General features: G+C 41.3%; 1 protein-coding gene across 1 annotated transcript; it reads left to right on the top strand.

Annotated features, from left to right (window-relative positions):
* Positions 1 to 238: 238 nt before the first annotated feature.
* Positions 239 to 18,760, top strand: LOC121303555 (long-chain fatty acid transport protein 4-like). The gene is given in 13 exon segments (XM_041234323.1): positions 239 to 602; positions 3,980 to 4,148; positions 4,629 to 5,023; positions 6,375 to 6,533; positions 7,589 to 7,658; positions 9,643 to 9,734; positions 11,876 to 11,985; positions 12,546 to 12,755; positions 13,298 to 13,424; positions 13,696 to 13,833; positions 13,916 to 14,080; positions 15,977 to 16,123; positions 18,423 to 18,760. Coding segments are annotated over 12 exon segments (1,932 nt in total). The 5' UTR covers positions 239 to 602; positions 3,980 to 3,987; the 3' UTR covers positions 18,581 to 18,760.
* Positions 18,761 to 18,786: the final 26 nt, after the last annotated feature.

Below are 18,786 nucleotides of genomic sequence, written 5' to 3'. Positions count from 1 at the left end.
TCAATATATATGGGGTATTAAGCATAGGAAACGTGGCGCCAGGGGTCATTGTTGTGTTGGTGGTGGGGAGGTTTGATAATAGCGACCCCTCGCTTCTAAATATAGCACCACACTCATGCCTGTGAACCCTTTTCTTGTCTCTTTAAAAGGAGAGGCGTTTGCGCCGATTTTCCAAGCCTGCTGTGGATACAATGCGATGCCCCGCCTGAGCCAGGAAATGAAGGTGCGATTGGCAATTGTATTTGTCGCTCTTCCTGTCTGTCATTAGACACAAGACGCCGGTGAATGTAGTGGTGGTGGGGAGGGCTAGACTTAAAAGGTCATTGTGAATTCCGCACAGGTAACTGCAGAGACAAAATAAATAAACCGATAAGATAATGAGCGAGGTAAACATGGGGACAAAGTCGACCTGACACGAAACACGGGCTCCGGCACACTGCAGTGAGCAGAAGCAGCTGGCAGCAGTTATCCTGAGCAGAGACATGAACTGCAGCGAGGGGACCGTCTTCTATTCCTAAGCGGATCAAGGTGGAATTGGACGGACTCGGCTCCTGCTTGGAAGGGGAACAAAAGTTTGACATTTGCTCGAGACGAAAAACGAGGTATGTCGCTTTGGAAGTGGCAGCTGGCATATTCTTTCATAGGCACCGTTTCCGGGTCCTCTATTGCTTTAGTCTATACCCCAGGCTTTACAAAGCCGACTGGCCTTGACAACCTTGCCCATATATGCTATGAGTAGAATTTGTTAAGCTTCTTCGCTGGGAAATGGTATATTATTTATAAGCGTTTACATTTGCTATGGATTGGGATGAAACACAACAGCCGTGTCAAACGGCGCTCACCGGCAGCGACAGTAGTAAAGCAGATTGCTAAATCCAAAATGCATTTTAAATGTTGATAAAAAAAAAAAAATGCATAAAAAATTGTTAATTGCAGGTAAGCACGTCTTATGATATAATTTGTATATTATTATTATTATTGCATATTTGCATTGCGAAACAAAATCCAACATGCTGGTGAGAGTGCCGTGCAGACTGGGTTGGTGTATTGCAGTGGGTAGGCTGTAATATTACTACGTTCAGTTTTGTGAGAAACCGGTCGATTCTGTATTTTGCTGACAGCAAGCAAACTTCTTATTATTAAGCTGCATGGCATTTTTATTAAAAACCTGAAATACTGACTAAACCCGTTTATTTGTTCTGTATTGCAGTGAGAAATTATCACTGCTGTAGTGGTGGGTATTTATTTATAAGCCATTGCGGCTTATGTACTGTCCCCCCTCCCACCCCAAACCGATCTCCAAAATCTCCCAATTCCGCCCTAAATGTTAAACTGAATGAGCAAAGCAAAAAACAATCATACAATTAAGACTTGTTGTGTTCTGTATAAGTGCTACCGCTCTATCCCTCCCTATGATGAAATAACACGAAGCGGTTGGGCAGGCCTTTTTTAAAGCGACAGGACCACTTTAAGTTTGTCTTTGAAGTCAGCATTTCAGCATCAGCAATACACCAAGCTCCTCTTCATTCACATATTATTAGTAGTCGTAGTATTGCCTCTGCAGTTTCAGTGTGCATGCTGTTTCTTAGTTTTGTTTGAATGCGGTTGTGATTTGAGAATGCTCCCTCTAAGGTTGCGCTGGACACAGGTATAGTATGAAGGGCAAGTGCTAGGCTAGGGTATTATGTGTTAATTTTTAGTTTTTTATTTTTTACCACCTGCATCGTAATCATCTGAAACATCTGCCCAGAATTGCTCACGTCCGGGTGTGTGCGGCCACTGTTTATGTGGAATCATTTGCCGTTCATTTATTGTAGCATCAACGTCAAGGCGGCACACTGCGTTCAATGCTACCGCAAGCCGAGCAATGCTAGGTCGTGTCTGAGCGGTGGCCACCTTTAATGTAACATCGTTATCTTTTCAAGGGTTGAAATACTGTCTGGTAGGCGATTTTTTTTTTTTTTTTATCTCGCAGCAGAGAGGTACTGAGAATGCCTTGCAGCGTTCCTTCACTTCAGTGATAAGGGCATCCAAAGTTGATTGCTACTGTTTACATAATTTGATCTTTGAAATTGTAGTTGAACAGTTCAGTTCTTTTCACAACCTGAAGCGGAGCAGGCACTGTGGTATTTTACATTTTGGAATGGCCCTACTGTGGAGACGATAATGAAATACAGTCTGCACTCGGATATCCGATACCCAGGTCGCGTTTTACTGCCCTTGTATTGAGAATAGAATCAGTACCCATTTTATATATGTAACAAGTTAACGCACTTACCCGTCACACACGATTTTTTTCTCTCTGCACGCCAAATCAGTCTGTTTTTATTGTGCAGTTACACAGTGCTTCCTCTAGTTTCACCTGACGAAAATACAAGCCCAAACAAACTGTAGGGACAAGCTAGGGTAATGTAATAGTTAATCATTAAACAGTTTTAAATGCTGTTGTGTGTTTGTGTGTTTTTTTTTTTTTTTTTTTTAAATCGTGATGTTTAGTTTTGTGCATTTTCATTTGCAAGTGAACTGTGACATTAGGGCCTTATCGAGCACCATATTCTGCAATTCTGAATACAGACTTTGGATACTGTTTTAATTCTGGAAACCTTTTTTTTTTTAAATCTTTTGCTAAATTGCATTACCTTATATACTGTACGCAGTTCTGTGCATGGGTAACATTTTGATTTCATTTTGCTGTTGGGTAGTTAACGGTGAATTTTACATACTTCTACAATACCTATCTGATTTAAAAGTATGTACTGTATTACAGTCCACATGTCCTCTCTTTTGGCAAGTGATATTTTCTGTACCAACAAAACCAATACACTGCATATAAATGGAAGCCTACTTATTTTAAAACGCAGTCCTTTTCAGATGTGTGTTTTTGATATTGTAACTTTTGGTATTGTGTTCCTTGAAAAATGGACAAGGGTTGGAACAGCCCAAAATGAAATAATCAGATATGCTGCAGACACGTTTAACCGTCACTGAATTGTATAGGGTTGGATATGAGTGCTGACTGTAATAAAGTACTGTTATCAGCATGAAAAAGCACAAATATAGGGGCTCCTGAGTGGTGCATCCAGTAAAGGCATTCCACACGGACTGCAGGATGCGCCCTATAGCTTGGGATTCGAACTGGCGATGTCACTGCCAACCGTGGCCGGGAGGGTTATGTTGGCTGGGGAGTCCTTGGCTCACTGCACACCAACGACCCCTGTGGCCGGGTGCCTGCTGGCTTGCCTGTGTACAATTCAGAACTGTGTGGTCCTCCGACACACTAGTTCTGTAATGGCATCACAGGGGGTTTGGGGTAAGAATAGAGCACTGACTGCATCTGCGACTTCAGGTCACACTTAGATGTTAAAAAAAAAAAAAAAAAAAAAAAAAAAAAACGCCTGCGCTATTCAGGTCTGCCGTGTGCTCCTCCATCCACAGTAAAATTCCTTCCTGCTTTATAGTATACTCTAGGGGCACTGTTTGTTGCAATGCAAGCCTGACCTTAACTCTCCTCCTCTGCATTTCCCTCATTCAATCCATTGACAGTGTTTAGGGTGTGCTTTTAACATGTAATGAATGAACACGTTTCTTATTGCAAATCCCCCCCACTGACATTTATCTTCAGAAGGTGAGGAGGTTCTTTAATTTAAATCTGAATGGTTTTATATGCAAATAAATGATTTAATGTGTTTTGTGCTAATAACCCAGAAGTTGCTCATACTGCAAAAAAAAAAAGACAATGCATTATCTGTGTATTACATTTTTATCTAGAATGATTTCAGATTGCTGGAGCCTAAAAGCTCAGAGCAGCCTAGCACTATGACAGCTGAGCTATGAAAGATTCCACACTGCACCATCTGTAGTTCTGTAATGGCTTTGTATGAGTGGTAACAGTACTCTCTATTGGTTTGGTATGAGTGGTAACAGTACTGTCTATTGGTTTGGTATGAGTGGTAACAGTACTCTCCTCGTTCCTCCGCAGGTTAGAGGATGTTGAGGTTGGTGAGCTCCACAGTCCTGCTCTTTCTGCTCAGGCTGGTTCTTGGCCTGCCTTGGTACCAGGTCCTCCCCAGTCTGCTCATATTCTACCTGGGCTCCGGTGGCTGGCAGTTTGCCGATGTCTTCATCAAAACCATCTGGAGAGACTTGCAGTGAGTACAACACAGCACAGACAACTAAGTGATGTCATTTTTTGAAACCCAACTGTTGTTCTCTTAAGCACTCCGATGTTTTTGTTTTTCATTTTGTAGCATTAACATGATATTTCCTTTTTAAAAAAAAATAAAAAATAGGGGGTACTTGAATAGGGGAAACACTGAAAATATGACCCATAGTATGTAATGAACTCTTCCGTACTGCACTTATTTTTGAACTGAGCTGGAAAGTTTGACTGTTATTTGATAGAATACCAAGACACTGCCTGGCAAGGCATGTGATTTTTTTCTAATTACATTTACTATGTATTTGAAAGAAAATAGAGATGTTGCAAATAGAGATTTTAATAAAGAAGTGTAATATTGATACATATGAGAAAATCCTGTACTAAGGGTTGTGGGTCAGACCAGAGAGAGGGGCTAGTGTTAGTGTTGTGCTGCGCTCTGATGCTGGTGTCTCTTTCCCTGCCCCCACAGCGCGGCCGGTGTTCTCCTCAGGGTGAAGCTGAGTGTGAAGCGGCACTTGCGTGAGGGCAACACTGTGCCCAAGATTTTCGCCTCCATGGTGCAGCTGCACGGGGACAAGCCTGCGCTGATCTTCGAGGGAACTGGCGAGACCTGGAGCTTCCGCCAGCTAGACGAGTACTCGAACCGCGTGGCCAACCTGCTGCTGGAGCGGGGGTACCGCGAGGGGGATGTGCTGGCCCTCTTCATGGAGAACCGCAGCCAGTACGTGGGTCTGTGGCTGGGCATGGCCAAGATCGGGGTGGAGGCGGCACTCATTAACTTCAACCTGCGCCTGGACGCCCTGGTGCATTGTGTCAACATCTCCAACGCCAAGGCCGTGGTGTTCGGAGGAGAGCTCGCTGGTGGTGAGGCTGCAAGATGTTTCTTACTCTTTGTATGAAAAAAAAAAAAAAAAAAACAATGCAGAGAGAGTACAGAGAATTCAAAAACAGCAAACCGCCCTCTATCCAGGGAGAGTCAGCACCAGCAGCATACTCATCATTCATAGTTTTCAAAAGTTTGGAAACAGCAAATGATTTACAGCAAGATTAGGGGTGGGGATTGTCTTGCCCATTTTCCTCAACCAGACCCCTTACTTACTAAATACCCTGGTATCTCCTGAAATAGATAAGTCTCCACTTTAAAAATATGCTAAATAACGAACGAGACATCTCACAAGTAGAATGGTACCCTGAAACGTTCTCCTTTTTCTAGGAAAGCAGTACAACTGAGTTTGTTGCCAGATAACTTCACTCAGACTACTTGCTCACTAAGTATCCTAGAATAGAATAGCATCTCCTCTTTTTTAAAAACATGCAAGAGGTTTTAATGAACAGTCTCTCCCACTAGTGCCGTGGTACCATAAATATGATTCACTCACTATTAATGTGGAATGACTGGGTATATCACTTCATTTTCTCCTCCAAATAGGTTTCTGGCTAAGAACGGCCAAGGATAAAACTATGTTGAATAATATTTTTTGGGTAAAACAAATGCTCCGACCAGTCATTCAGCATTGTTAGCAAATGATTAGGTTTTGCCAGTAGCTAGTATAACAGGAAATTGACAGCAGGATGTTACAGGGCAGATTTCTAAATGGAGTGTATTGGCTGACACTCAGGATTGTGTAGTTTGAGTGCTGCAGAGTTTAGCTTCATTCCCCTGGCCCTTTGGTGGGAAAGCTGCAATATCAGGATGTGATGCATCGCTCTCTCTCTGAGAGAATGGAAAAGTGTGTGGATTTAATTTGAAATTTTGCAACAGATGCCAAGAGTATAGACTAGCATAAAGAATGCTATGATAGGCTATAATATAATTAATGGGAAAAGTTGTGCTGATTTAACCACATATGACTGTTTTCACCAGGCCTGGTTCTCAATTCTAGGCCACTTTGCTTCCAGGACTCCACTTTAAAAGTCCTTGTAGCAAACAAAGTCATTCATAAACCATACCTGTTGTGCGCTTCCATTCTTTATATTCAAATGTCCAGTTTTGAAAGAAACACATGTTGTTGGTAACTGAAACATGATATATGGTGATATAACCAACAAGCTTCTCACCTCAACTCTAACCACTAGGACAAACTGCCTACTGGTCCCTCCTCTCTAAAGGTTAGGGGCTTCCAGTGTCTCGGCTCAAAAGAACATCCTCTTAAACCACAAGCTCTACCCACCGCCTCCCAGGCCCCTGCCTGACCAGCCTCTCTTTTTCTTTTAGCTGTGCAGGAAGTGCATGCTTCGATGGGCAGGTCAGTGAAGCTGTTTTGCTCCGGAGACTGGGATCCATCGAAGGTTCCTGAGGAGACTGAGAGACTGGAGCCCTTGCTGGATGCAGCCCCCTCCCACAAGCCCAGTCCCCCCAACAGGGGCTTCACAGGTGAGCAGACTCCTGAAAAACTGCCGTACATGGGCTGCAGGTCCATGATGCAGTGAATGCTCTTTATGCTGTAGCTGCAGTTCGTGTAGATTGACGGCTGTTCCCTGAGGGACTAGGTGGAGACCATCAAACTCGTTTTAAGGAGCGATAACAAAGGCTTACAATGCATTCTTGCTTCTTATAGGTATTAACAACCTAATGACTGGTTTCTTTTCATTGTGATACAACATATTTTAGGTTATTTGCTTGTTGCCGTGACTGGGAATATACAAATGATTGAAGTACAACTTTGAATCTACAGCGTACAGGGCTGTTCTGTTATTGTGTGGGTATCCGCTGAGAAATGAGAGACACAGAGGGTTTGATGAAAATGCCGCTCAGGCGTCCAGGTTTTATTTTGTTACAGGCAGTTGCAGTGTTGTTGGCTGCCACTAGGGTACCAGCAATGGTAGACCCTAGTGTGGAAGGACATACACAAACATAAATTATTACAAAAATGCTAACCAAAAAACACTGTACGAAAACAAATAAGAAACACCAAGCATGAGCCAAGAGCTACTCCCACTTAAAGGGAGGTCCCGCTGCAGGAAGCTTCTCCTTGCATAAACGAAACTAACTTTGGTAGGATTAAAAATCCCCTCAAATAATCCCTACCTATTGTCCTAAGGATCCGAGTTAAACACGCAGTGGTCTTCGCTCACCCTGGTCCCACACAGAGTCATGAGGGTTCCCTTCCTTCACCTCCAGGCTTGCAAAAGAAAGCACAAAGAAACTGGCCTGTCAGCCTCTTTTTAAAGGCAGACGGCCAGGGTTAATTGATGATCAATTATCAATTGAACCCTGGCCACCTGCTGCACATTGGCATTCAATTAGGATTCAATTAAAATATTGAACACATGAAAAGGGAATCTATAATGAAAGTGATATTGCCCAGGTTAAGATGAAGCCGTGTATAGGTTGTAGAACATTGTGATTCAATGGCATTTGTCTGTGCAGTGTTTTTATAGTTTGTGTTTTATTCAAGCATGCATTTCTAACTGCTGTTTGTTCCACAGACCGACTGTTCTACATTTACACCTCTGGGACTACAGGGATGCCCAAAGCCGCTATCGTGGTGCACAGCAGGTGAGGGCTCTGAGCGATACACCCTTAAGATACTTGAACCCAATGGCAACTTGACTTTGTATCTGTGCAGAGAGGGAAAAATCGCACATTTCTGACAGTTGGTGTAAAGTGTTTTTGCAGTGTAACACCGCTAAATTATTATATAAATTGATCTCGGCTAAGTAACAGGAAAAAAATCTTTTTTACATGACGTCCCCCATTGCATTGGTGCTTGTAGACGGCTGTCTTGGCAGGTTTCCATTTCATTGGTCCACAAACAAGTACAGTACTGTGAGTTAAACAGTATGGTGCAGTTCTACAGCTCACATTGCAGAAAGTGGTGAAAATAATGGAATGGAAGGAAGGTTCTGGCGAAAAATTTTGATGCATATGTATTTCTTTTCTGTTTCGCTAGCAGAGTGAGCGAGCGGGTGGGCGTGGTAGATCACGGACGTTGTTGACAATGCCTGTAAACCCCCACAGTGAATTATAAAATATACCCCGTGTTTAAACAAGCATCTTTTGAAAAACAAGAAATTGCCAGACATTTGCTTCCCATAGAAGACGCAGACAGAGTGAAAAATCAGGAGGTCATTTTAAACCTTTTTTTATTAACCGAACGTTAAGATTTGTTTTAGGTTGTACACTGACTCTTTTTAAACTTTTTTTTTTTTTTTTTTATTAAACTTACATGACGTAAGCAATTTGGTGTTTGTTTTTAAAAGCACTATATGTTCTTACATTTGTTTCCATGGTAACATAAAATTAAGCAGAAAATGTCAACTTTGTGCTTTATAAAATAAACATTTACAATATTAAATGCATAGTATAGCAAACAGGCCCAAACAAGTGGATGATTAGCACAAGTTCAAGAGCTCTTGTCTTGTGTGTGCCCACACTGAAAGTATTTTGTGTGGCTTCTTTTTCAGGTTCAATGTTTAGGCTTTATTATTATTATTATTATTATTATTATTATTATTATTATTATTATTATTATTGAAGCTCCAACAACAGGGAGAAAGGAAGTAAACAAGCTGCATTTGAGATCCAAACAAGAACATTAAAAGACATGCTTTACCGCATTTATTTAAGAAAAAATTGATTTCACTTGAAACTAAATATATATTTCACCTCAACTTTATTTGACTGAATACTTGCATCAAGTTTCATAGGCCCTGTTTTACTGTCCTGATTGACCTCATTCTGCTTGGCAGGTCCTGTTTTGTTCACTCTCAAGTATTAGCATGTCTGGGTTTATGAAATCAGCAGTTAAAGTCCACTTATTATCTGGTATACATTCTAATTTCCATTGTAATCTTCATTCAATTTAGGGTCCTGAGCAAAAAGTCCAACACAGCAGTGGATCCCAGATTCCTGCCACTTTCAGCTTTTTTTGCTTCTCCTCACTTTCATCTCTGATCTGTGGGCATCTTGCTAATCTTATCATAAAAATGCTACCAAGGATTTAAAATGACAGGATTGCAGCTGTAATTGGAGTTACAGAACAGTAGCCACTACTGGCTTAACTCTATCTACGTATTCCAAGTAAAATTTATAAACCAAGATATCTTGAAAGAGAGATGCAATTTAGGGCTGAGTTAAAGGCAGGGGGAATTTGAATGCTCTAAACAGTGCTGAATCTAAATCATTGGTCCTCAAAGCTGTGCCCGTGGTGTGCCTGAGACCACAACATACTGCAGCACTAACATATTGGGAGTCATTTCAATCTACTTGCTCTGTCTCTGCTTTTGTGCCGTTTTAATGAATCTATATTTAAATGTCATTTTATTTCACATTTTGGAAGAAGTCATTTGTTAAATACCCTGTTTTGGTAATCATCAATGCAGTGAAGGTACAGAGGAAGATTTAAAAGTAAGTTAGTGAAATCACTATAGGAGATAAAGAACACTGAGGATAAATGTTCATGGTACTGGCTGACTCCTTAGCTGTAATATTCTATGCTGTAGCTACTTCTAAATGCCCTTGGTGTTTGCATCCCTTGCAGGTATTACCGCATGGCTGCTCTGGTCTACTATGGCTTTGGGATGTCCTCCGATGATGTGCTGTACGATTGCTTACCGCTGTACCATTCGGCAGGTACATCACATTTCCTTAAGGATGCACACAATGTGCTCTTATACACACACTAATGTGTTTGTTGAAAAGTGGATTCCCATTCATAAATCATAATATTCTGATCATCAAAAGAAACTTATCACTTTTATATCTGGATAAAATTCACTAGATATGATCGAAAAATGACAAACTCTGTTTTAGAGCAGGTGCGGTGACTTTTTTTTGTGCTGATTTTTAACAATTAACATCACGAAGATACTGCAAAATGATCTGTCGATCTTGGGCAGGTCTTGTGACTGTGTCTCCCAGTTCGTGGCCTGTCGTTGACAGAGTGTGTCCCATTATACCATCTCGCTAGATTTGAAATTGCTGGCTGTGAGCAACCAAGACGTCGAGCCACAGTATGCTACCCTAGTCCGAAGGCGCTGCTCTCTTGACAGTCGTGCCATGTTGTTTTTTTTTCTGTGATTCTTTCTTGCTTTTATTCAAGCTTGCAATACAACAGCTGAAATCACTCCATATCCAGAGTCCAATCAACTCTCTCACTAATTAGGTGATTAAGTGCATTCAGTCATAGTCACTCAAGCGTGTCATGCTCAAGGATGAATGATCAAGTGATTAAAAAAAAAAAAAAAAAAAATTTAGTCAATGTCCATCATTTATGTACCTTCTTTTTTTTTTTTTTTAAATAAATTTGTTATAATAGTAATAAGTTTCTCTTGATGCTCTGTATAGGTATGGAGAGTTGTAATGAAGCTGCCTTCCTTAAGGAAGGAGTCTGACTGACAGTAGCAGGAGACGCTTCTATAGAAAACACCTCCGCAGTCCTGCCTCTCGTGATGGCTTTCATTTTGGTTGTAGTTATTTCCAGAAGTCTGCCTGTTGTGCGCTTGTATTTTGCTCTCTAAGTCTTAGGTGGACAGTTTGGAATCAAACAGATGTTACAGTAAACATGTTCTTCTTTTTGATATCCGATACATGAGGTGAAATATCTGTTGGCAAGCCTTGCTTTCAGTCTGGCACTTCCTTGGTCACTTCACCTGAAGTGTGAAATTGCCTCCACCCCTTCAACACTTTCTTCCCTGTGGTTAACCAACCAGCTGCTTCCCCTATAGACTGACATGCTTTGTAGCCAGTATCACGCCTTGCCCTCAGTCAATTCTGAGGTGACCTAGCAAGTAAAAACAGACAGACATGCTGCAAAACTGCATATGTGAGATTTGTGGAGTGACAGGTAAGAATCATGGAACCGCTTTATAGAAGGTTCTCCTGGGGCTGGTTTATCAATTTTTAATCTGGATTTTGTATTCCTAAAATTTGTGATCGATTACTTTTATCTGGATCATTTTTATCAATTTTTTCAGAAAATGTCACTGGTGGATTGCAAAAAAAAAGAACTTGAATGCAAATCACATTTAACTCAATGAAAAAAACACAATAATTAACATTTAAATTACTTTTTAATTTCTAGGTGCCGGCAGGGAACACTGTATTAGAGTACATTGCCTACTATATTACAAAAGCAAACGGATAAAGAAAATATGTACAGTATTTTCAGTATTGAACAACAGTCATTGCAGTTTATGGTAGCTGTGAAAGGGTAAATTACCTTAAACATTTTTCAGTCTGCTTTATTGTCCTTGTTTGTTTAATTTGGCTCTGTCATGTTCGTAAGCAAAATTTAGTGCAAGACAGAAATGTGTAGTTGATTTTTGGTTTGAGTTAGAGTTTACACTAGTAGCATTCACGTAGTTCAACCAGGCACAGACCATAATAACAGTGAGTAAATTAGAGAATCAGAGAGCGATGGAGAATCTGCCTTAAACAGTACACTCCTGGGTGTTCCTGTTTCTTGTGCTCCTCCAGATAGAGAAAGAAAGAAAAAGAGAGAAATATATATGTATGTATGTGTGTGTATATATATATATATATATATATATATATATATATATATATATATATATATATATATATATATGTATATACACACACACTACCGGTCAAGTTTTAGAACACCTCCATTTTTCCAGTTTTTATTGAAATTTACGCAGTTTAATGTGTCAATGTACTGCTTTAATTTCAATGTACATTTGCATGGCGTGGAGAATCTACAGAGTTCTTTTGTTAGCTTCAGTCACTTTAAGGTGTCTACTGGGTTGCAGGGAACATCGTTGGGGTTGGACAGTGTCTGCTCCATGGAATGACCGTTGTCATCAAGCGGAAATTCTCCGCTTCCCGTTTCTGGGATGACTGCGTCAAATACAACTGCACAGTAAGTATCTTTACTTTTCCCTTAGAGTCATTTCTGGGTAAGCCAGCCTTTGGTTCTTATTTTCAATGCTGCTGTTTTTAAGGAGGTAAATACACATAGAGCAGACATTGAGTGTGCACTGTTGTAGAAAAGTGGAATATCTATATTTTTGAACATTTTCATGTATGGTCTGGTGTACGTGAAAATGAATTGTGATACTTCCTGTACGTGATATTGTGTATATTCTACAGAGATATGTATTGTTTCTATAGTGATACAAGACCAAAAGCACAAAGTAGCTCATTGTAGTTCACCAAGTGGTTCTTGAATGAAGAACAAGTGTGTTTTATAGTTGGTATGAGTTCATACTCTCCCTAACCCATTGCATTTGTCATTTAACAAAACAGTCCTTCATAAATGGTTATTTGATCTCGCTATGCATTATACAAGTAGCCCACCAGGGCCATCACGCTTATCATGATACATGTTGTATTGCATAGTGACATTAGTGTGTCATTGCTCCCCTTACTGATTAGCTAGGGGAATGTGGAGGCTCACTAACCTCCCTGTGTGTTTGTCAGATTGTGCAGTACATCGGGGAGATCTGCCGATACCTGATAAATCAGCCTGTCCGGGAGGCAGAGAAGCAGCACCGGGTTCGCATGGCGCTGGGCAATGGGCTGCGGCCGTCCATCTGGGAAGAGTTCACCTCCCGCTTCAACGTGCCCCAGATCGCAGAGTTCTATGGGGCCACATAGTGCAATTGCAGCCTGGGCAACTTCAGCAACAAGGTAATCACTAAGGCTGGAGGGGATTGCTAGCTGTGCACTGAGAGACTAGATCACACTGCCCCGAGCACAAAGGAGCCTCTTTGTGGCCTGGTGAAGAGTCCTTGTACGTCTGTCTGTGCTGCCAGTGTAGGGTACATTTTTACATAGATCTAGAGAACTACTTATCCAATATAAAGGACATTCTTTAGTAGATGTTACTGAGAGTAGAAGAATATGGTAATATAATCTCCATCCATCCTCTATGTACATTTTATATTCACATAACATTTTACATATCTCTAGAGAACTGCGTATTCAATTGTGATAAAACTTGGTAGAGACATTCTTTTAGAGAATATAATGATTTGGGTGTGTATGGAGGTGCCTGAATGTGGGTCATGGTGGTCTACTTTTCAGTCATATGCTTAGGGAATTTTGTCAGCTGTAAAGGTTCAATAAAACCCAGAACCATTACAACAGTCTAATCGAGATAAGCTATGTCAGCTAAGTCATTCGTGGTAAACAAAACTGCATAGCCAAACTGCAATCTCTACCCTGTGCAGATTGGTGCTTGTGGGTTTAACAGCCGGATCCTGCCCTTTGTGTACCCGATCCGACTGGTGAAGGTGGACGAGGAGACCATGGAGCTGATCCGGGGTCCCGATGGAGTCTGTATCCCCTGCAAGCCAGGTACTGTCCTGCCACTGCACCCACCCTGCTGCTGCTGGTGTCCCAGAGCCAGCCCAGCTCTCATCTGATTTAAAGGAATTCATCTGCTGCTGTAAAAGCCCTGTTCTAGCCCCCCCACTAGTCTTCGCCCAAAGTCAGTTTGATCATACTGGTGGTAATCCCCACTCTTAACATCCTTGTGTGTAATAAGGTGCAAGTGTCCTTTTTGAACCAGGGGAATGTCACGTTTGGTAAAGTGTGCTATAGACTGTGCCGTCTCTGCCTTTCTCAGGGGAACCAGGGCAGCTTGTAGGTCGAATCATCCAGAACGACCCCCTGCGCAGATTCGATGGCTACGTCAACCAGTCAGCGACTAGCAGTAAGATCTCACATGACGTCTTTAAGAAAGGGGACAGCGCATACCTCTCAGGTAAGGGGCAGAGCAAAGCTGCACAGAGGAATGCAGGTGGTGTAGAACCCCCGGGATTACCGTGGTCTTGTCCCTGTTCCAGGTGATGTGCTCATCATGGACCAGTACGGCTACATGTACTTCAGGGACCGCACAGGGGACACGTTCCGCTGGAAAGGAGAGAACGTGTCCACGACGGAGGTGGAGGGGACCTTGAGCCGCCTCCTGGACATGACGGACGTGGTGGTGTACGGAGTCGAGGTGCCAGGTGAGCTGCAGTGCAAGGTAGTGTTGCAGTCAAGGCTGGTCAGTGGCAGGAAAGCAAACCCAGTGGCCGGAATACTGCAGTTTAAAGTGCAATGCACACTTTCAATAGCAAAACAGAATAGACAAAACAAAGAAACCAGGCACAGGGGCCAAAATAAAAGCTTCAAACAAAACAATACTTGCACCAGAACCATAAACTGCCATCAGGCTGGGCCGTGTCCTTCACTGATGGCTTTCTCTTCACTCCTGCACCAAACTGAGGATTTCTCCTGTTTTTATAACAAGTGGCTGGCACCTGATAGATGATCAATTATTCAATCAAGACCAAGGCACTTTCCACAGGTGATTTGACAGGGATGAAATTAACCCCCTCCCTGCCAAACTTTAAATGCAAAAATCCCCCCACACATTTACACCGGCAGGGCTTCTGTCTTGCCACACTGTGCTTCACACTTTACAATATTGATAGCGTTACATTTTTTACAATGTCGATGGGTCTGTCATAGTTAAAGTATAAAGGACTTTCAAAATTTACTGCTAAATGCTACAGGGTTGTAAAAAAATCTAACAAAAGCATGTCTGTCCTGAACTAAACCGTCTTGGCTGCCACCAGTCTTTGTTTCATTTGCAGCAATGAGGTCTGTAAATACAATCTGACAGACCTGAATAGTCTGTCATTATGTGTAACCATTTCCTGCTGTTTTTGTTTGAGGAAAAAACTTGGATCATACAGACTCAGACTATTAGTCACCAAATGCTTAATCCCGTTTTTATATAATTATTCAGAATAGTTTCAATTGGTTGCTAATGTTAAAGTCTATAAAATAAGATTATTTTAAAATGACTGTTTATTAATGTATAGTTTTAAATTATAGAGATATTCTTTCCACTGTGAGTTTGTCAAAGTGCGGTAATAAGAGAGGCAGAAGGGATCTTATTATTTTTGAACGGTTACGCGAACTAGACAGTTATTGGTTGTGACAAGAATCCCTCATTATGAGTACACCAGTAAGCTTCTGGCAGTTGCAGAGAAAGTGTTAATTTGCTTTTTGTAATACTGTTAAAGCGACGTGGGGCATATCTTTTTTTCAGGGCCGTAAAACTAATTCCAGATATTTGTGGGCGGGTGTAAATGAAGCAGTGGTAACCAAGCCTGTGCTACTATATCTTTTAATAGCCTTCTCGTGAATCTGTAAATGAATTCTCTCATAGTTTAAGTGTGGATGCAGTACACTGCCATGGCAGACACAGCTGGAAAGTGATTATAGCTAGCAAAGGCGTTCCATCTCGCCTGTTTAGCACCTCAGTTAGCTACATAGGTCTCAAATGTGCAGTTATGAAAGAAGCACATTTTGGAACAAGCATTTTTTTTTTAATATAAAACATGATGTCTGGTACATCAGGGTAAAGGGAGATCTCATTTTCCATCCCTTTAAAAAAAAAAAAAAAAAAAAAAAAAAAAAAAAAAACTTACACTTGAACTTCCTGGGTCATTTCACCAGGGCAGTCGTCTGATTCTAAGCATCTTACTGGCCGAAAGCATGTCCGTCAATAAGGAAAGCAACTGGTTGGTTACTGACAGGAAGGAAGCTGTTTGAAAAGGTGGGGACAGTTTCACCCTCAGGGTAAAATGACCAAGACAATGTAGCACTGGCTGAAAGCATGGTCTGCAAACAGATTTCTTTAAGCAAGTGTAGAACTATACATTAAGAGACATGCTTATTGTAACGTGTTGATCTCAAAACAGCATGAGTCAGGAATGGAAGTGCACGACAGAGAGGCTTAGTGGAGTTTAGCTGCAATGACTTGGTGTAGAAATAAGAGCCACATGGTTCACACAGTAGTTTTCAGAGATGTGTAAAATGGTGACTGGTTGGGTTGTGTCTCTGATCTCCAGGGGTGGAAGGAAGAGCGGGGATGGCAGCTATCGCAGACCCAGCCAGTGGGATTGACTTGGAGAGGTTTGCCAGGGACCTGGAGAAGGCGCTGCCTCTCTATGCACGGCCCATCTTCCTCAGAGTGCTGCCTGAGGTCAACAAGACAGGTGGGTGTGCCATTTCAGAAGACCGCAGCTAACCCAATCACCAAACTACAGGGAGTGCCTGCGAGTCTATAGTCTACTATCATTCTGCTTCTCATTGCTATAGTACAACTACCTCTTCGCATTCTGGTAACCCACATGCACTCCACAATCTAAAAGGTTCAATTTCAAGGTTGTTAACACTAGAACTGCCACTTTTATACTCATACCTAGAACCGCCACCGGCAGTCATAATGACAGATACATTTTAAACAACATCAATATTAAAATCAAAGACAAACTATTGGATACAGTTTTATTCAAGCGCATCATGTAAAATATGTTCACAGCCGAAACACTGTATTTAAATGAACAATTAAACATATAAAGCACTACTTCAAAAAATGAAAAACTATAACGAAATAAACATTTCAAAAGAAACTGGTGTCTACACAGGTATATGTACATACAAAACTGTAAGCTCAATTCCCATTATGTAACGTGAAAGCGCATTCAGGGAAACGGACTTCAAAGTAGCACAGTAGGGATGTAACGCTTCTCAACTTTTCCTGTGTGCCTCTGCTACAGTACAGTGTTGAATATGGTGTAGCGTTCGCATGTCCATCAGTAATGAAAAGCACAGAGTGCTACCAAAGTTACGTTTTGCATACGGCGTGGGACCTGAGGTTTCAGTCAAAACATTGTCTTCCCACAGAGTCAACACCGGGATTTATAATTTCACAAATAGTGCCATCTTTCCCACTCTCCTGAATGCCTGTTCGTACTGGCAAAGCCACCCTGAAACCCATCATTACCAGTTACTGGCTTCATTAGATTGGATGTCACTTCATTGTGGAAGGCAATTGCACAGGGTACTGTGTGTTTTAAAACTGTAATAGGTTTGTTGCCCGGTTACCTAGGTTTGTTGCTACAGGCAGATATACCAAAGTATAGTTTACCATCTAGTCTTTCACTTATTTATCAAGTGCCTTGGGGATGGTCCTGGGTTGGCCGATCAGCATTTAGTTACAGTGCCTCTATGGCATGGAATATTCTGGATATGATGGAGCATCAGATAAATAACCCAAATGTATCAGCTAAACGAAGAATAATGACTAAGATTACATTTCATGAGCAGGTACCAAGAATTATTCAAGTGTAAATGTTTCTGAGCCCAGATCGAATGTATGGTGAGATTGCCTTTTAGAGTGATGGTGTTTTTAGGGACGTGAAACTCTTTAAAAGAGGCCTCTGACTCAGCGGTTGTTTTCATGATTAAATAGTAAATGATTATAACGTGATTTTTTTAATTCAAATATAAATAATTGGCAACGTTTTGTAGGTAGAAGTTGTTGATATATTATGTTCCACCTACATTAATAAAATAATCCATACCAGTCCCGCTTCGCTTCTCAGGTGGGTTTATGTTGCATTTGCAGTCAGGCTCTGTAATTTATGAAGCAGTGTCTCAAATTTCAGAGCAGTGACTCTGAGCTTGATGAAAGCAGTAGTGCTCCTACCAGTACAAACCAACAGCGTCTGTCCACAAAGCACTTCTCGTGTGTAATGCCTTACCTAAGACAAGGTGTGTGACACTAGCAGTAATAAAGAACCACTTTTTATAAAAGTTATTCCCAGTGTGCTTAAGTGATATAACTACTGTATAACTGATTACTAGCATTGAAGTATATTTCCTCCCTCAACTTCACTCCTCATTGGTCATAGTGGAGTTGAGTTTTACTAGCTGATTCTGGTCTGCTCGGTGAAGTTTAGGTTTACAACATTTCGATTTTCTATTCAGTGGCAGATATTAATAACTGCACCAACATTACAGAAAACTGCTGATGTCACTGTAATTTGATTGCATTTGTTGTAGCTAATATGAGTATAAAAAAACAATCAGTGTTATTGCTATAGAATTATAGTAAATTGTAGCTAACAAAATAATTTCAGAAATCTGACCTGTTTTTTGCACTTCCGTTCTTTTGTATGTCTGGAATGTTACAGCAAACCTGTATTTTCATTTAAAAGCATGTTAAAGAAGTTCAAATGAACAACCAAGTTTAAATGAAAAATGTGTTTCCTGTTTCCCAAGACAATCTGAAACGAATGGCAGTGCACAGCCGGTAAGATTTTATAAAATTGTTGGCTACAATTGGTTTAAAAGATAATTAAATGAAGCAATTCCTGAGGCAGATGGACACACTGGAGGTAAAATGAATTTGAATTGAATGGTGGATTTCTGAAATGCTGTCCCTGTTCTACTGCTGATGCTTGCACTCCAGGTAGGACCACTAAACGGCCTGTCTTCCTCCTTCACCAGGGACCTACAAGTTCCAGAAGACAGAGATGCGTCAGCAGGGGTTTGACCCCAAGGTGGTCTCGGACCGACTGTACATCCTAGACTGCAGCAAAGGGAAATACGTTCCATTGGATGAGGAGGTCTACCGCAACATCCAATCAGGGAAGCAGAAGCTGTGACCACCGTGACCGTTACTCAATTACTGTACCTCAGGTCCCGGAGCTATTAAAGGGGGCCATTGAATGGGTTCCAGCAGCAAATGGGTTAACAAAAAAATACATGCAGAAGCAAAGTAATATTTAAAAAGGGATATGGACTGTTGAGTAAGAAAGGGACACTAAGGGGCAGGAGTCAAGCCAATCAAAAAGGAACATTTTCCAATTTT

This window comes from Polyodon spathula, chromosome 33 (assembly GCF_017654505.1).
Source record: "Polyodon spathula isolate WHYD16114869_AA chromosome 33, ASM1765450v1, whole genome shotgun sequence".
NCBI lineage: Eukaryota > Metazoa > Chordata > Actinopteri > Acipenseriformes > Polyodontidae > Polyodon > Polyodon spathula.
This window is presented reverse-complemented; position numbering and strand designations above follow the sequence as displayed.